The sequence below is a fragment of the Phragmites australis genome, chromosome 13, assembly GCF_958298935.1.
Source record: "Phragmites australis chromosome 13, lpPhrAust1.1, whole genome shotgun sequence".
Taxonomy (NCBI): Eukaryota; Viridiplantae; Streptophyta; class Magnoliopsida; order Poales; family Poaceae; genus Phragmites; species Phragmites australis.
The window spans coordinates 21,456,705-21,475,915 of record NC_084933.1 but is presented as its reverse complement, the minus strand read 5'-3'; the positions used below and the strand labels follow the sequence as shown (position 1 = coordinate 21,475,915).

Here is a 19,211-nt window from a genome sequence, read left to right as displayed (position 1 = left end):
GAGGGCTGTGCTTAATTCGTCAGGTTCTTCAGCTGAGATCTCCACAAGATCCGCTGCTGATTGATATATCCTCACTCCGTTTATAAATACATGATATTTTGGATAATAACCGATAAACTTTTGAAATTTTAACAATCAATAAATTTAAAATATTTAGGTTTAAAATATGAAAATTACATGTATGGATTTATCTTAAAAAATACTTTCAGAATCTTACAAACATATTAAACTTTATAAATATATTCTATTCGAAAATAGTAGTCAAAATTACGCATCGAAGACTATAACGTATCTAAAACGTCAATATAAGTATCACATATCATGGTACCACACTTCGTCAGCCGATCACTGTTCTGTTCGTCTGTGCTAAGAGACAGCCAATGTGGGCAACAGCTAAGTGCTGTTGTGACATGATCAGGATATGATGCGCTTTACACAAAGACGTGCATGCTGTTCTTGACGAACTGGAGTGGTGAATGAAGACCGGAGACTGGCAGAAAGGGGACAAAAGAAGCAGAGAGTATGAACACACAACTGGACCTTTCCTGTGGTGGACCTATCAAATCTCTTGTACACATCTTGCACTAAACATTGTACTTACGGTTACATTGTGCATAGAGGTCACAGGATACACCTCAGTGAAAGTTACGATTATATCATGATAGATGATACCAACCAATTACCAGTGGAAAGGAAAAAGGCAAAATTCACACACCACCGAGCCGACTTACAGTATCTTAACCCCAAACAGGACAAAAGGTAGATGAGACTTTCTTACAGATCTGCCATGTACAACACAATCCATTAAAGTTGAATTGCTGGACTTAAGGAAGAAACGGGAGTAAGTTCTCAATGTCATGATTCATAAGTCCTAGCTAACAACACAGGCCAAAGCCCAAGAAACATTACAGGAAGCTCTGACTTATCCGATGTATAGATGAGAAAATAACATCCCGTGTCTGTTTTGTTTGGTATTTGTATCGGTTGAACTCTCTCTTTACTTAATATAATAACACATAGTCCTCCTCCGCGTTCATGAAAAAAAAAAAAACATCCCATGTATGTGTTTTGTTTGGTGTATGTAACGGTTGAACTCTCTCTTTACTTAATATAATGATACATAGTCATCCACGTTCACGAAAAAAATGAAAATAACATCCTATTTCCGCATTTTTCAGGAGTCAAGTAATGATGACAGGAAATAAATGGACACCCAACCCAAGTGTTTTGCCTCTTAAGCTGCCTGCTTCTACGTACATTAAGCTGTGACGCTTATGGAACCTCCATGACCGTACACTAGTAACACCACAGATACTTCCTTGCAAGCACTACAGATACTTCCTTGCAAGCGCCCTGACTTTTGTATCAAAATGAGAGGATGTGATGCGAGAGCCAGGCAGGCAAAGAGGATTGAGGAATATCTGCAACAGAAAACAAATCCTATTATACCAGCAAGAATTATAGGTTGAAGTAGGATAATCTAGAATAACCTTGAGGCACACTTCAGAATTTATCATCGATACTGTACACAATTATACATAACTCAGCAACTTTGCAATATACAGATTGCAGAATTAAAAAACAACCCATGCAATTTTGATACCAGTTCCATCACCTTCATGCACCGAAAATTTTGATCAAAGAATAACAATAGGTGCCCAGCTATTGTTGAAAATGATGTGCACCACAAAGAACAAGATAAACAGAGGCATCGCAATTAAATACCATGTCCAAAAGTTGACTTCTGAACGCATGCTCGATTCAGCATTTATCAATCTAAAATGAGCTGGGAAAATTCTCTTGATTGTAGACGACCAATAGTTGTCTTACCTTGACGTAAAGTTCATGAACCTCTCGAAAAAAGCTTTTTATTCCATCTTCACTACGTGAATCATGAAGCAACATGAATCTAGTATGTGCCATACATGCAGTTAAAGAAAATAATAATATTGTAATGATCAAACTTTAAAAATGAAGATAATGATACATAGTCAATCTCATGAAAAACAATAAAAGAAACAATAAAAGAAGAACTGTCATCATCATTTTAAAGGATATGACCAGCAGTTACATAAACATACACCACAAGGTCATTGAATCTATCAACTGACTTCAGGAACCTGAAACAAAAATGTACAGACCATTCAGTTTCTAGGTGAGGTAAGCAATATATATAATTTATAAGATTAGCTTTGGTCTGTGATATTTTTGTCTGTATTGTACAGCCAAATTACACAACCGATAAGATACTCACATTGCACTTGTGGTCCATGCTATGTCCTGAACAACATCTAACGCAGCATGCAGGATAAACTGATGGTGATAAGATAAATCTTCTTTCTGCCACAGAAATTAAATGACAGATGATTAGATATACACCTTAGTAATCAGTATGCATATGTTGCTTCAGAAAAGATCTCATTTCATGAAGAGGAAGGATCCAAAGTGGAAGCATAATTGTATATCAATGGGCATTATTACATAGGAATGATTCAATTTCCTAGGAACAAATGTAATTGCCAAAAGTGACCATCAGAAAAGAATTATGAGCGCAAGACCATTAAACATAAAAGTATTGCAAACTATTTATAAATAGTGACACACACACACACACTAGTATTCCACTGAACATCTTAGTTTTTGCTCTCTAGGGACGACAATCAAGAGCCAGATCCGACATGGTTCATGTTCATCAATAACTATTTTCGTATCAGAGATCTTTTTTAACATATCATGTCAATAAAACCAAATGGTTCATGTTGTGGCCAAAATGCAAAATTTACTAATACAGCCGTAGAGCTAAATGTAATGTAAACGGAATAGATGGAAAGGAAATGAACTCTGAGGTACCTACTTTTGGCACGGATCCAACTTCTGCCTCATAGATCGGGATGTCATTCTTACTAACAATCACGAAGCACGCTGTACTTGCCATTTCCACTATCACTTAGATTAGTTCGCCCTGAGCGTCTGACAACAATCTTCACAAGTTGATTATTAAATATGTCTGATAGTTGAGATGAAAGATTGCTCAACATAGAAACATACTCATCAGCAAAAAAATAATGCAGCCCAATATCATAGCTCCATAAGGATAGAATTATGCATTCAAAACAATGAATGAACAAATGATTAACAGCTGACCAAAACTACATTTTTTCCTTATTACTCAACATACAGTTCTGCAAATCCATGGTTAGTCTTATCTGGAACTATGTGCATCGCCCTCAGTCGCTTTGCACTAAGGGGTTTGAAGTGTTACACTGATGATTCTGTGCTAAGAGATTTTCTCCAGCTGCAAATTTATGTTATCTCAATTCTGCAGGATCGTGTATTTTAGTTTAGTTGAGTTATGGGTGTCTTACTTGAGATACATTTGTATCAAGAATCTGTAACACTTGTGCTATGTTTCCACAAATCAGATTTTCTTGCACTAGAATAAATGATAGTGGAACAAATCTGATCTGCAGGGATGGTAGAGATTGTAAAATGTGTGCCACAAGCCCAAAATGATGTTCAGAAGATACACACACTCATAGGTTTTTTCTAGTTTTGGTACAAAAATTTCATCAAGTGCTCAGGGCTGACAAGTCAAAATGGAACAAAATTTTAGTAGCCCCAACAAATGCAACTCAAGTCTGGTGCTGGAAGGTTTTTTTTTTTTTTTTTTTTGGCTCGAATACGCAGGAGATCTGCGTATCATTGCATTAAGAAAGAAGGTTTTAGAGTACAATACACCCACACACACCCATCATAACAAGTTACAGACGCACCATAATCAGTACAAAATGACCATGAAACTCACCAGTGCAAGGATTAACCTGCAGCTAGTTGTACTAGACCTCTAGCCCTGCCCAAACTCCAGAGTTGAGTTTCTTCGCTGGCTAGACATAAGACCTTTTGAACATTCGGCGTTGCACCGTTGAATACGCAATCATTGCGGTGTTTCCAAATCAGCCAAGCCCCAAGACTAACCGACGAGTTGAGGCCTCGCTTCAATGGATTGGTGACCCTCTTATTTATCTTAACCCACCAATCACTGAACACCGTATCTTCAGACTGTGACGAGAGGTCAGGGAGACCAAACCGTCTAAATAAGAAGAACCAGACTTGCCACGAAAAAACGCAGGAGATCAAGATATGCTGAGTAGATTCATCTTCCTAGTCGTATAGTGGACAATGCTTTGGATGCGGCAGTCCCCTACGGGCTAAACGATCCGCCACCCAACAATGATTGTGGACTGCAAACCAAAGAAAAAGTTGACACCGCTTCGGAGCCTAGGACTTCCATGAGTTTCCACGGCTCGAAAAGGATGGCCCCATTGAAGGAGTTATAAGCCAATTTTGCTAAATATTGGCCTAATTCTGAATGCCTCCATCGATGTTCATCTTGGATGTCCGGCTGTAAGACGACATCAGTTAATAAATCCCATACATCAAGGTACTCTGCAAGTGCTGCAATAGTAAGAGCACCTCGAATATTCTGAACCTAGTGGTGATCCGTCATGGCCTCCTAGACAGTGCGCTTGTTGGTCGAACAAATGAGGGGCAACGTCCGCGATTGCCTTTCCGTGAAGCCACCTATCAGTCAAAAACAAGGTGTTGCATCCATTGCCCACCCTAGAAACTATTGATTGAATTGGAGAAGAGCGCCTTGACATTAGCATGAACCCCGACAAAATGAAAGCCGCTCAAGGCTTGTCTAGCTATGTTTTTTTGCATTCATAACCAACACATTCTCAATGCCCAACCGAGTGTCTTGAGATCATGAATACCAAGACCACCCAGCTCATGAGGCCGGCAAACTTTTGGCCAAGCAATCAAATAATGTTTTCCATTTGTTTGTTTCCTTCCTCTCCATAGAAAACCTCGATAGATTTTGTCAATCGCTCTCAACGCCCAAGGTGGGAGGTCCATAGCTATAGCATGATACATTGTCATAGAAATAAGGATGAACTGAACCAAAGTCGACCTTCCAACCCATGTCATCAATGCCGCCTTCCATTATATCAATGATCGGCTGAATTTGAGCTCTTGTCAACTTCTTGATAGGTAGAGGTAAACCAAGACACTTGCACGGAAACTCCTTGATTTCACAGGGGAGACGATCATGAATCAAGCTGAGCTCATCTGTCGAACACTGGATTAGTGTGACACTGCTTTTCTGGATGTTAGTCTTGAGACTAGACGCCATGTCGAACACTTGTAAGATGTCCAATATCATGTTCATGTCCACCACCGGCCGAAGGAATAAGACCATGTCATTGACGTACAAAGACACAGATGTCGAATGTTCCGAGCGGCCAGAGGCTGGAGAAGACCTTCACTAGCCCTATGAATTAAGCCATTAAGCACATCCATCACCAGAATAAATAGCATTGGTGATAATGGATCCCCTTGGCGCAGGCCGCGCCGATGTTGAATCTCATCTCCAGGGGTGCCATTGAGGAGAACCTTGGTAGAAGAAGTGGCCAACAACCCAGAAATTATATCACGCCAAACCAGGTCAAATCCAAGGCTGCAAAGAACGACCACGAAATAGAGTTGAATGCTTTGGAAGTATCAAGTTTTAAGAGGATCTGGGGTTGCTTCTGTTGGTGCAAGAATCGTGTTGTCTGTTGGACACTTGGACCAATAAGAAATTATCGTGAATGCACTAACCTTTTACAAAAGCGCTCTGATTTGTAGAGACCATTTCCTGTAGTCTCCCAGCCAACCGATTTGCCATCAGTTTTGTCACTAATTTTGCCATCAGTTTTATCACTAATTTGTCAATAATTTGCCATCAGTTCTCGGCTTCCAGCTTCTATAGGCTGTATTAATTGGTGGTAATGTGGTGATTGTCAGGTTATGTTGGGTAGAAGATATGCTATGCTACAACTAGAGTCCTCTTTCGTGGATGTTACAAGTGATCTTAGCTATCTCCAATCAATTCCCTTCGTGGTTCCATTCCCTTCATAAAGGGATTTTTGTTTCCTTCATCGCTCCAACGATTTCCCTTTGTCGTTACCGTCACGAAAGGATTCCCACCTCCATTCCCTTCACCCTGAGATTCTCTCTCCTTCCCTTCACAAATCCCCTCAAAGGGAAGCTATTGGAGATGGGGTAGAAATAAAGGGAATGGGGGCAGGGAAGAGAACGAAATAAAAGAAAAATGGTTGGCGATGGTCTTAGAAAGTCTCAAGTACTAAAAGGAAATGCACAAAAAGTGTTTGGCATAGTATTAAGCCGTAAGGGAAAAAAAGGTCGACAGGTTGTATAACTCATCGCAATATATCAAATACCACTGCTTGAAGTTGAACGATGCAACAGAAACGTCTGTTCGGACTTGTTAACACAGCACCTAAAACTTTAGATCAGACATCTCAATATAATTCTACTTCCAGACCCTTGCCTCCTTGCTCCTGTGTGCCTATTCCAGATCAAGGACGTGGCTAAAAGACGCCTTCACTCATTCAACCTCGGTGGATCTTGCACCTGCAGCCCCTGACTCACGCCCTTTGCCATCACAAAATCTAGCCAATAAGATTACCCCTTGTGAGTATGGTTCCCCGGTCTATTCCTATGGAGAATATCTATGCAAACTCTCCAATGAAACATAGATAAACGGAATGGCGAATTCCACCCACGAACTGACCGTCCTACAAAACATAGGAACAGCTTCCTAGAAAGAACATGGGGCTGTACACAGAAAGGGGTAGTAATAACTCACATGGAAGGGGGTATGGAAGACCACCGCACAAGGGCAGTCTCACCGTGGAGAAGCCGCCGGAGCCGGCCGCCGTAGTCTTCGTACTCGGGAGGCAGCGGGAGATCTGAGCATAGCGAATCAGATGGTGTCTTCCCCGTTCGGGACGAACGCTCGAACAGGAACGGTGGTTGGGCTGGGCCAGGCCTCCAGGTTGGCCACTCAGATTCGCAGGCCATATCGGCCCATTTTATTACTGGGCTGAGCCCAGAGGTCGCGGCCCTAAATCATCGGTCTGGCGCGAGCCGATAGGCCAAGGTCACCGAGCCGGAAGCAGCCGACGATCGCCGCGCGCTCCGGCGAGACCCCGGTACCTCCGCGCTGCGTCGTATCGCGCGGGTAACTGCTCCCGAGTGATTCCCAACGCCGTGGTCTCCTGCGTCTCCGCCGATAGCCTGGTGAGTCGTGAGGAGTGAGGGCTGAGAGTTCACCGGTTCAGGGTGTGCGCTACTTCCAGGCGTAGGATTGGATCTGAAGCTCGCGGGATTTCGGAGAACCCTGAGCGCCGCGGAAAGGCCTTCTTGGGGGAATGGGGAGGCTGGTCGTCGCCGCGGCAGTGGCCGCGTGGGCGATCCCGATCGTGGCTTTGGTCGACTCCATCGTGCCAAAGCCCTACATGGTGAGTTCCTTCTCTCCCTTGGATACGCTTGTCGAGTGTGTTCTTAGGGAAGGCTATTTGATCTGGTTTCGGTGCCTTGCATTGGAAGTGGAGATAATCAAATGAGGTGCTTTTGAATTAACCCGATGATTGGGTATGTACTGTGTGATGACGGAAAATAGCTTTGCCCAGCGATTGGACAGTCCACCTATTTTCATTAACAACACGGCGGTGCGTAGGTACTGGTTTATCTGAAAACACATTCATTCTGAAGTTGCAGAAACACTTCTGTGTTTGATGTGTTCATACAGGTAAAAAATAGGTTTAGCATTTGTGCAAATGCTAGAAGTATTGTTTCCATGCAGAAACACGAGTATATTTAGTTCATCATAAGTCATAGCTTTCTAGAAATTGGAATTCTCTAGATTTAATAAATCAAGCAAGCAGTCGGACTTTTTAGATCTATACATTGGTAAGGATTTATTTGGGATTTGTACTTTTGGGGAACCTGGTTATACATTCATTTTCGACAATGTAGAAAGGAACAAATGCTTTCGAGTGAAGCATGAAAAACATTCAGTGACACGCTAACCAATGCCTTGTGGTAGGATGAGATCTTCCATGTTCCCCAGGCACAGCAGTATTGTCATGGAGATTTCTTGACCTGGGATCCCATGATCACCACCCCTCCTGGCCTGTGAGTTTTAACAATGCCTTATTGCTTCAAGCTCAAATTTACCTTGTGATGGATTGATGTCTGCAATATTGCAGGTATTATGTTTCGCTAGTATATGTTGCGTCTTTGTTTCCTGTTGCCTGGATGATTGGGGTAGCAGAAACATTCGATGCTCTCTGCTCCACAGCAGTTCTCCGATCAACTAATGTTATCATGGCAATGATCTGCGCTGTTCTTTTTCATGACCTGCTTTTGTGTATCCGGCCAGGAATTGGCAAGAGGAAGGCAACTATCTATGCTATTCTTGTAGCATTATATCCTGTTCACTGGTTCTTCACCTTTGTTTATTACACTGATGTTGCTTCATTAGCCGCAGTTCTTGCAATGTACCTGTCCTGCTTGAAGAAACGGTTTTGGGTCGGTGCAATGGTGAGTATTTGACATAATGCTTTGTACGACATCTTGTGTTAAATATAAATATTATTGTTGCATTCAGAGCATAAGCCTATCAGGATCCATATTTTTGTTTGAGGCTCCATTTCGTTTTCTATAGCGAAGTACTTTTTTATCGTTACTGTATTGTGTATACACTTCCTTGTAATATTGATTTTGGGAGTTTTTTCAATGGATCTTTCTGCGCTTAAGGTAGAATCTACTTCTATCTTGTTATATGATTGATTGCACCTGCCGAGTAGGAACATGCAATCAGGATGTTGTGGATGTTTGTTATAAGCCCTTTGATGATCATTAATTTAAATGAATTTCTTTTGTGCTGCAGTTTGGTGCCTTTTCAATACTTTTTCGTCAGACAAATGTAATATGGATGATATTTTTTGCTGCCAATGGAGCCATCTCATTCGTACAAGATCTTTACCTTAAAGACAATGTTTCTCGTGAGAACAGTGAACCAACTCATAAGTCAAATAAGGTAGCGTCTGGTAGGGATAACAAAATCAATGCTCAGGGTTTGAGAAGACGGAGAATTAATAGTCCCATAAGTATTGTGGGTGTTGTTCCTGAAACTACTAAGCTGTATAACAGTGAGTACTCCTTCAATTAAGAATTTTACATTTACACCTACTGCAAACTTCTGGCTTCCTTTTTTATTACATGTAATCCTTTTGATGCCATATCTAACATTTACGAGTACTGTTAAGGTTTTGCGGAGGAAGTATGGGACATCAGCTTGAAGTTATGGAATTCAAAGTGTAAAGTTTTGGTCACATTTACACCATTTGCAGTTGTTATGGTGGCATTTATAGCATTCATAATCTGGAATGGTGGTATAGTACTAGGTAAGTGTTATCTCTAGTTGCTCCTACTTTTAAGTAATTCAAAAGACATTAGCTGTTTGTTTAGTAATAGGCTATAAATTGCTAAAAATATGACCTTTCTGTGAGTGATGCAGGTGCTAAGGAAGCTCATCTTGTTTCACCACACTTTGCACAGTTTCTGTACTTTGGTCTAGTGTCAGCCGCTGCCCTCCTACCATGGCATTTCACTCCCAGCCTAGTGTTGGACCTATTCCGCTGGTCTGGAAAGAATAAAACCTGTAGTTCTCTGGCAGTGTTGACGACTCTTGGTTTAAGCTTCATTGCTGTACATTTCTTCAGGTTTGTTACCTAGCCATGCCCTTTGTGTAAGTCTTTTTATCCTAGTATGAGAAGCTTCCTGCTGAACCTTTAGAGGTTTATCAATGATGACTCATGTTAAAACCATAATGAAGCTGAAAGGATAATAGCAAAACAGTTTCAATGTAGTAATGTTTTATATTTAGGTGTACAACCAGAGTTGTGGTGAAACATACGCCACAGGAACCTTGACCATTGCACTTCTCTCTTGTCGTTAAACAACGATGTCCTTTTGTCCTCTACTCTGTATGTTTTCCCTACTTTAACGACCCCATCTTTTGATGCAGCGTTGCTCATCCATATCTTCTTGCTGACAATAGACACTATACCTTCTATATTTGGAGGAAGGTTATCCAAGTTAACTGGATGATGAAATACATTTTGATTCCACTTTATGTGTACTCATGGTTCTCAATTATCAACATCTTAGGTAAATATCTTCATGTGAAATTAGAAATGGTGACTTTTCTTTTAGATTATAATGAACTACATCTTCTGATTTTCTCATCTTATAGGGAAATCACAGACAAGGGTGTGGGTGCTATCGTTTGTTCTCTCAGTTGCGCTAGTTCTCGTACCTGCCCCGTTGGTTGAATTCAGATACTACACAATTCCATTTGTCATACTGGTTCTTAATTCTCCAGTAATCGGCAACGGCAAATTGCTTGCTCTGGGGTCACTTTATGCGGCTGCTGACTTGTTTACTCTGGTGATGTTTCTGTTCCGACCATTCCATTGGGAGCATGAGCCTGGAACACAAAGGTTTATGTGGTAGTTTAGGATAAAGCACCCGAACAGAGCAAGCTTCAGTTTATCGTAGTCTTGAACATGAACTTCTAACAGGACCACTAAGCATACTTGTGTCCGGCTTATTTAGGTCACTGAGTAGATTCATCGAGAAAAATCAAAACAATACTTATGAATGCTGTAATTTCCTTTTTCATGTCAGCTTTTTATGTACAGTAGAGGTTTTGATGAGCCATTACACAAGCCAAACATGAGCATCTGAGCACACTGTTTGATTACATGACTTTTGAGGGCAACAACTATCTATGTGGATCGGTATCGAACTGGAGGCACACCATAGGCAGGTGATGCCTCAAGAAGAAATACTGACAGTTTAGATGTGGTTGACCTCTTTTGGTCATTTGCAGCTGCAGTGTTTGGCTATAGCCCTTGCTGATTGAAGGTAGAAGCTTTACAGATGGATAGGTTTCAGCTATTTACTGGTTGAGAGGTTTTTCCCTACTGAGCTAATATTCTTCTATTGTATCCTGCTGTAATTGATGGGAATGTTTGTATTGTTAACAGATTTGGAACCCTTGTTATGGTTTTAATATTTGCCTTTAAATTTAGGTTTTTATTGCTTTAGTTGTGATATGTTGGACTGCTTTCTCCATGGTCAGTTTCCCAGTCATATGGTGCATGGACAGTCCAAGAAGCGATTCAGATTTGGAACCCTTAATATGGTTTTAATATTTGCCTGCAAGAACACACAAGTGAGGAATGATAATTGATAACTTTCAGTTCCTTTTATCTCTAGCTATCTCCTGAAGAGGTTTAGTGAAATATATCCTTCTCGTACCTTAACTCTTTTGAAAGTCTTATCCAAAAAGGTTGGTCTTACAGTTTCAAAAATCCAAATGCCACAAACAGAAGATACACTTTACTTCCTTGACGATACAGATTACAGAAAAGATTTAGCTGGCTAATGGCTATACAGGGAAATCATCAATTGCAGGTCATTGTACAACACATTGATCTCTTAAACATATAGCCCGATATACGGTCACAACCCTGTACAAATTCCAGTTGTTCATAATCGCAAAATTTGCATTAATTGTGTGGCAGTCTTCACTAGGAAGTGGCCCATATTCTCTCAAGCAAAAAAGACAACCAGGATCAGATGGTTTAAGAGTTTAGATAGTCATTTATGTTCTTCTTTGAGTTTTTGCATAATCCCTTCTTATCTTCCACAGCCTCTCCACAACTTCTTTCATGTGTGGTCTGTCATCACGGGTAGGTGCAACACACTGGAATGCCACATCAAAAACTTTATTCAGTATATCCTCGTTTACTGATTCAGTTAACATTGGATCCAATATGTCTGTAACTTTGCCTCTGTTATATTTCTCAAAGGCCTGTAGGGACAGCAGTAAACCAAGCCTCAGAGCTCAAATGTCTTAAAAGTCTCGAATGTAAATGGCAACAGAAAAGGCCCACAGCCTAGCAACTACAAGAAAAGCCGTGCATGTTTTCATCAGTTTTAATGTAACTATTTGGAGTACGTTTATAATGAGATGAAGGATCAAGTATCAGCCTTAGAGATGGACGAAAGCTCACTTGGTGTTTTGTTTAAATCATGACAAAAAAATATCGAATTGCTAGTAAAGAAACAAACTAATGTTGCACACCCGCCTGAATACATCAATGAACAAGCACACAAAAAGGTGGGTGAAAAGTCATCAGGCGAAATAGGTGAAAAGATAACCAAACAAAATAATAGGGACAAACAAGTTCATATTCTCTCTCTTTAACTCTATCATATATTTGTTTCGCCATTGATTACTCTATGTTCATCCCTACTTCCATCGGTACTAATTTGTTTACAAATTGCAATATGTATCCAGCTTATAATTTGTATTCAGATCTATTTCTCATGGAGCTATCACTATGGAGAAAAGACAGGGACCTTGTCCTACATACCCAATTTGTTGACAACACCAGTGCAAATCTGATAAAGACATCAGAAAGAACACCAAATGCTGAAATGGTATGATCGAAAGAGTAAGGTGGTGAATACATACCCATCTGACTGTTATCCTTTCTTTTGCACCCCTCCTCACTTCAATAGGACGACGGCCTGAAAGGATCTCAAGGAGCAAAATACCATAAGAGAACACATCGCTCTTGATTGTCAGATGGTTTGACCTCAAGTACTCTGGATCCACATAGCCAGCTGTTCCTCTCACATCAGTCTCAATCTGTGACTGATCTGGATCAGTAGGGCCTGTTCTTGCAAATCCAAAGTCGGCCACTTTGGCCCTGAAGCCTTCATTTAGTAAAATGTTTGATGGCTTCACATCCCTGTGTATTATGGGCTTCTCTAAAAGCAAAAGCATACAATATGAATTAGGGAAAAATCTATATATGTAGGTTACCCATAGGAATGAACAAAATAGAATCCCCCTGTCTTCAGCATGATCTTTTATTCAAGAGAAAAATGCATATCCATGAAGTTAGTTCGCATCTTGGATTACATTGAAGCCCCCAAAAATGTTGGATCAGATATAAATCTGGTCACATGGATATCCTCATGAATGAATAAAATTGGAAGGTAGGGTCACTTATTGTTTTAAATAAGGTAAACATCAGATAGATCATTTTCTTGAGGTACTGTCGTACTGAAGGGCCACCACAAATGCCCAAATAAGAAAGCAACGGAACCTGGAACTCCGGTAATCTTTGAAAAGTCAGAAGTTTCATTTTTGGCCACTAAGGCACTAAGCTAAGCAATATCTATAATCTGCCACTGGAACTCTGCACTCATCTCTTTTGCCACTATTCAGTTAGGCTTCTACTTCCTTTTGCCACTCCTGTTGAGTAAAACATGGTTGGCTACCGTTAAGTGTGCTAAAAAGTTTCACCCTTCTTCTCAGTTTCTATATATGTTCTTGTATAACTCTGTTATCTTCTTACTCGTATCAAGGAGGATATGTTGACTACAGAAACACCCCATGTTGTTTTACAGCATCAGTCCCTCCTCCCTTTAGTAGAAAAACCTATGAAATGAGGATACTTTGGTTTTTATTGTAAAAATTTTCTAGCAAATGACAGTTAAGACCAGTGTTACCTGAACACCCGTGTCCAATTTTTTTTTTTTTACCGAATCGGACACCCCGAATCCGAGTTGAATTCCGACACCCGTGTCAGATTCTGAATTGTATTTCGCGTGTCCAAATTTTCTTTGCTGAATCGAACACCTGAATCCGAGCTGGATTCCGACACCCGTGTTTGTGTCCAGATAACACTTAACGCAAGGGTGGCAAAAGAGAAAAGCACCCTAACAGGCTAGTTGCAAAATATTGAGGCACAAAATCTTGTTTGGATTGGTGGGATTTGATCCAAATCCCTAGTGTTTTGTGTTTAATTCAAATTTTGAAATAAACCCTAAGGATTTCGAGCCCAATCCCCCCACCCCACCCTATCCAAGCAGGCCTTAGTGGTGAAAGAAAAAATTTCTTTTTGGACAAATGCCCTTAAAATTCTAGTTTAGAGTGCTTTCATGACTGCACAGGTAAAGCAGTACAAGCACCTGGCATGGATCAAAACAGATAGAAGAGCATTTAATTCGTATGTATCTAAATTGTTTGATGCTTAACAAATGGAAACATGTAGCCAAAGTGTACCTGCATAGAGATGCAAATAAGTCAATCCATGGGCAACATCTATGGCTATTTCAAGCCGCTGACTAAATCCCAAAACCAAACCATGTTGACCTGAAAGATGATTTAAAATATCAGACTGGCCGATTTAGGAAGGAATACAACAAACTAGCAACCTAGCTTACAGCTTACCATCCAAATGCTCCCTAAGAGTGCCATTTGATACATACTCAGTTATGACAATTCGCTCATTGCCTTTTTCAATATAACCAAGCAACTGGACCAAATTCCTGTGTTCAATTTTTTTTAGTAGCGCGATTTCATTACTGAACTCAGCACGTACAGAAAGAAAATGTTCCTGCAGAAAAGAAAGCATATCAAACCACAATTCATACTGCAATGTATCACTTACAAGACAATTGCAAGTACAAAAGGAAGCGAAAGTAAACAAATTTTTTACCAGCTTCCAAATCAATATGAACTGGAGATAGAAAACAAATCCAATCAATGAACAAGCATACACAACAGAAAGACCAACATATAACACTTATCCACAGCTGATGGAACGAAGAATGCGGATGTGAGTGCATAGTTCATTGATCCATAGTCCAATAGGCATCATGTGGACTAACAGGTAAACCATTGTAGCTAGGCAAGTAGCTACTTAATCGCACGAAGAAACTAAATTACCTTTTTTGCCCTTTTAATGGCAACAATGTGGCCATCTCGCAGCTCCGCTTTGTAGACCTTTCCAAAATAACCTTCACCAATCATCAGGGCCGGCGAGAAGTTATGTGTCAGTTTAACAACATGTTCAAGGCTGAGGTTCAATGGCTCATTTCTACTTGGTGCCGAAGACAATGAAAATCTAGATGGACTTGCAGGTACTCGAAGAGGGCTTGCTGGGATTCTATCAGAAATTGACCTCAGTTCAGAAGAGTTCACTGAAAAATAGAAGTGATATGTCACAGTTGATGGCAAGTGTTTATACCAACACAATTTATAAGCATAACTCCTGTTTGTTAGTAACCAGCTTCATCCCAACAAAACAGGAATTTGAACACCCATTGGTGAAGCGTCGTTGTTTAACTTACAGGAACTTGAATGTGTTCCAAGAACAGGATCTTCGCTTCCATCCTTCCTTTTTGAGCCAAAACATGGGCAGAGGGACTCAAAACACACAATAAACATTCCTGCAGGTGTAGCTGCTACCATAGTGCTATCTGTCTTCAATCCTCCAACAAAGGGCAGCGGTGTGCTTCATTTGTACTTGATGTCTTACACGAGCACGTTATTTGTAGAAAACTGTCTTATCTGGTTGCCAGAGTAATGGTTGTCCTTCCCTTGTAGAAGGTTCAACCTAAAAGGCAAAAACAATAACAGCAAAACATTCGGTTTAGCAAACTGGAACAAATGATAAACCAAATTAGATACCAGATGCGTGATAGTATGAGTACAGACGCTGCATGGGCACATATGAGCTGGCAATTGTCATGTTTTATATTAGAATATGCACAACTCAGGCATTTGTTTGAAAAAAGAAAAAAGGTGCTTCTGCGCTCCAAATGTAATCAAAGGATAAACTAAAGTGAGTAGAACAAATGTTTACATCTAGGAATCGAATAGTTCAACTGTGAATGCCCCTTTTTCCTGTCAGTTTTATTTAGGAGTACTGAAGCAAACCCCTTGGTTGAATGTACCAAAGGCCCAACAGTATGAATGGCTATCTCTAGTAAAATTGTCTCTTACTCCCTCCGATCATAAATACATGTCGTTTTGGATAAGACACGGTCTCCAGTGCATAGCTTTGACCACTATTTCTATTAGAATCTATTGATAAAATCAATTAAATTTATGATATTATGAAAATATTTTTGAAGATAAATCTACACATATGATTTTAAGGTTTCCAAACTAAATATTTTGAAAGCTATTATTAGTTAAAGTTTTAAAAGTTTGATCGAACCTTTTCGAAAATAACTTGTATTTATGACTGGATGGAGTACCTTTGTTGTCGCAAGCCTCCATTTATGCATTTATATGGTAGGGGATCTATTCTTTAGAGTGTGGAAGGGAGGCTGTACATACTTACAGCACGTACCTCTCTGAGCAATTCATGCGACAAGATAACAAAACAAGACCTGGCTCTTTAGTCCTTACTCAGTATAGTCCAAGCAGTTACGAACTCTACCAAAACCAAATAATTACGACATAGGCAGACAAATTTGGACGGAGAGATCAGAGATCAAACTGGCAAAGAAGCATATCACAGAGACACATTTAGCCATCTGTCAGCTGATAGCTATGCGCTAGAACAAGCAAACATGGTATCCCTAGCTATTACAGAAAAAAAAAACTACTGCTTCAGGAAGTCCAACCCGCAATCCTAACATCATGTGATCCCGTTTCAGAAATAACGGTGTCAGCTACGCCCTCCTGGCTTCCGGAATAAACGCAGCATGTTGCGGTTAAAGGCCAGTCCTACTGCAGAGATGGCCCAAGAACACAATACTAGCAATGAATCGCTGCGATAAGTGATGCGATCAAGCTAATCTGTACTAGTAGCATGCGATGCACCAACAATGAAGACAGCAATCTGATTATCTAACTATACACCAAACATTCAAGACCGCAACAAATCGCGGAAACACCCAGCTGGAAGTCAAGTCCTGGAGAGCTCCAAGAACGCAACTACTCACCGGAGAAAGACTCGAGCGCCGGACTCCGCCGCAGCCGGATGCTCCCGCGCCTCAGAGGCCACCTAATCCAGGCACGAGTCCGCGGGGAAGCACTTGGACGAAAATGGCGAGGAAGAATCCTCTCCTTCAAGAATTCCTTCTTGGTTTGAACGGATCTTTGGGTGGGGCGCCCTGCTGGTGTGGAAACCGTGTGCTGGGAAAGGGAGAGGGTGAGGCAGTTGAGACCGACGACCGGGCGAGGGGGACTGGTCAACGACGCCGAAGCGCGGGATGATGGCGCGACTTGCTGCCAGGTGGGTCCCTGGGCCCGCGCGTCGGTGGCAGAGCGGCGGGTAGGTGTGTCGCTGCGGGTGAGCTCGCGAAGGCAGTTGGTCTGACCGGCGGCCCGCTCGGGACGTCGGGATGCAGTGATTGTGTTTGCCACTGAAATCCTCTGCTATTCGTCATCGCTGGTTTACTTCCATATCATCCAATATAACTTTTTAGATTAATCTTTTTATCTTCTAATCGACATGAATGGAGTATCCGGTGATGCTGGTATAATTTTCCTCTTGTAATGGTTAAGTAATGGCTCAAGTATTAAAAATTTAATTATCGATTCTTTAGCAACTTAGCATAACTGTTTTTAATCTGGATCAGCCTGCTTGCATTTTTTCCTTCTCGATAGAATAACAATATAGGAGCCATAAGTCTCAAAATGGCAGCTTTTGTTTTGTTTTTAATGTTCTAGAGGAAATGGGCTTCTACAAAACCTAGCGTCGAAGCTTATAATGGTTCGCCTGGCTTTCCAGCTCGGACAAAAAAGCCCAGCCGATATATCAATAATTTACTTTCATATTTGCATACTTTTGAAATAATGGTGTGTTTTGACTAAACTTCACCCTAGATAAACACAATCTAGTACTAATATATGTTACTACTTTTAATCATAAACACGTATCATTTTGGATAAGATACAATCTCTAATGCATAGTTTTAACTTTTTATTAGAATATATTTATAAAATATATTGAATTATGATATTATGAAAGCATTTTTAAGACAATTTTACACATACGATTTTAAGGTTTTCAAAGTTTTAAAAGCTATTGTTAATCAAAGTATTAAAAGTTGAACCAAATATTTTTCAAAATAATATGTATTTATAATTAGATGGAGTAATATGTTATCAGAGCTTCCACCTTCTGTGTTTGACAACAATTAATTATATATAATATAGAAGCATACACTAGAATTTAATTTGGGATACAATTATATTTAGACGTAAAAGATCCATGCAACTCTGCTACAAATGGATTAAAAAGTTCCTAGCACGTACTATGTTATTGGTTTTGCTCATGTTTGTAGGGCAATTTGGAAAGTTAGAAATAAGGCATGTTTCGAAGGAAAATTAATTTCAGCTCCATGGGATATCTTTATTATAGTTGTTCTTTTCTTCTGTATTGGGCAAATTTGTTGAAGGGGCTAAGCAAAGATGGCCTGGTGCAAGATGTGGAAGGATTACTCTAAACAGTTACACATTTGAGGGGGGCAGTTTAATCAAGATGTGTTGTTGCACGAGGACAATGGCTACTGTTGCCCTATAGGTGAAGAGGAGCAGCAGGGAGATAGAGATGATCTGTTGAAGATCGCCAAGAGTGACGAAAGAGAAGTCTGGGTGACACATGCTAAGCCTTTTTAGAACTTAGGATTCTCAAAACAAAGTAATAGAAAAAATGCATGATAAAATGTCTTATGAAAAAATAAAAAAAACTGTAGGAATGACCGTTTGGTTAGAGTGCAGGAAAAACATAGGAATGATACGAGAGATAGACACAAAAATTTCCATAAGGTTAAACCTCATGTTATAAGTTCTCTAAAATTACTATGAAATAAGCTATTCTATATGATTTTCATAGAAATTTGATAAGCTCGCTCCTTTATTCCAAAGAACCTTATAAGAAAAATTCTTAAAAATTAAAATCATCTAAAATTCCTATAAAAATCATACTATCCAAATAAGGCCTAAACTTGTGTCTATCGCGGTGTTTGCTTGTCGATCTATTATCTTTTGCTAGCTAGAGTTCTCCTCTATCGGGTGACTTGTATGGGGTTATAATGGCAAATCGTTTTTCTCATTCCCACTTCTACCTCTTTAACTACCTGTTGGTAGCTAATCTAATGTATTTGATGTTAAACATTCTGTTATCAATTGAATAGGGGTACTCCCCATCTCGAAAAAAAAGCAACTATGCTACAAGTTAATGGGCGGCTCGAAAACCAACCAAGCAATCCTTAATTAGATTTTAGGTATCTAACGACACTAGTGCGTGTGTATATACACACATCTTGTCAAATTGCCACTGTATTCTCTTTAAGTCTGGACGAGGAAAATACGACAAATGAAATGACAAAAAGTTACTAAAATACTTGAACTCAACAGTAAATCGTACTCGACACGATTGACTTGAATCATTTAGCTCTTTTACCTCTGT

At 40.1% G+C, this 19,211-nt stretch overlaps 3 protein-coding genes across 5 annotated transcripts; 1 reads left to right on the top strand and 2 right to left on the bottom strand.

The window, feature by feature from the left end:
• Nucleotides 1–1,082: 1,082 nt before the first annotated feature.
• Nucleotides 1,083–6,996, bottom strand: LOC133888458 (uncharacterized). Of its 2 annotated transcripts, none has more exons than XM_062328716.1 (6): nt 6,713–6,996; nt 2,855–2,981; nt 2,255–2,340; nt 2,060–2,120; nt 1,831–1,917; nt 1,083–1,421 (listed from the first exon to the last, which is right to left on the bottom strand). In XM_062328716.1, exons 2-6 carry the CDS (start codon nt 2,933–2,935, stop codon nt 1,329–1,331), a joined length of 408 nt encoding a protein of 135 aa, XP_062184700.1. In that variant the 5' UTR covers nt 2,936–2,981; nt 6,713–6,996; the 3' UTR covers nt 1,083–1,328. The 2 variants fall into 2 exon arrangements, with proteins under 2 accessions (XP_062184700.1, XP_062184701.1); XM_062328717.1 differs by having other exon boundaries at nt 2,855–2,970.
• Nucleotides 6,997–7,011: 15 nt separating this feature from the next.
• Nucleotides 7,012–11,021, top strand: LOC133888456 (dol-P-Glc:Glc(2)Man(9)GlcNAc(2)-PP-Dol alpha-1,2-glucosyltransferase). 2 transcript variants are annotated; one of them, XM_062328713.1, is made up of 8 exons: nt 7,012–7,367; nt 7,955–8,043; nt 8,118–8,451; nt 8,801–9,062; nt 9,180–9,317; nt 9,431–9,635; nt 9,941–10,083; nt 10,169–11,021. In XM_062328713.1, the coding sequence occupies exons 1-8, from the start codon at nt 7,278–7,280 to the stop codon at nt 10,426–10,428; spliced, it is 1,521 nt and encodes a 506-aa protein (XP_062184697.1). In that variant the 5' UTR covers nt 7,012–7,277; the 3' UTR covers nt 10,429–11,021. The 2 variants fall into 2 exon arrangements, with proteins under 2 accessions (XP_062184697.1, XP_062184698.1); XM_062328714.1 differs by having other exon boundaries at nt 7,014–8,043; nt 8,135–8,451.
• Nucleotides 11,022–11,295: 274 nt separating this feature from the next.
• Nucleotides 11,296–17,119, bottom strand: LOC133888457 (calmodulin-binding receptor-like cytoplasmic kinase 3). Its single transcript, XM_062328715.1, has 7 exons — nt 16,738–17,119; nt 15,133–15,398; nt 14,729–14,982; nt 14,231–14,396; nt 14,063–14,152; nt 12,461–12,759; nt 11,296–11,794 (listed from the first exon to the last, which is right to left on the bottom strand). The coding sequence occupies exons 2-7, from the start codon at nt 15,251–15,253 to the stop codon at nt 11,585–11,587; spliced, it is 1,140 nt and encodes a 379-aa protein (XP_062184699.1). The 5' UTR covers nt 15,254–15,398; nt 16,738–17,119; the 3' UTR covers nt 11,296–11,584.
• Nucleotides 17,120–19,211: the final 2,092 nt, after the last annotated feature.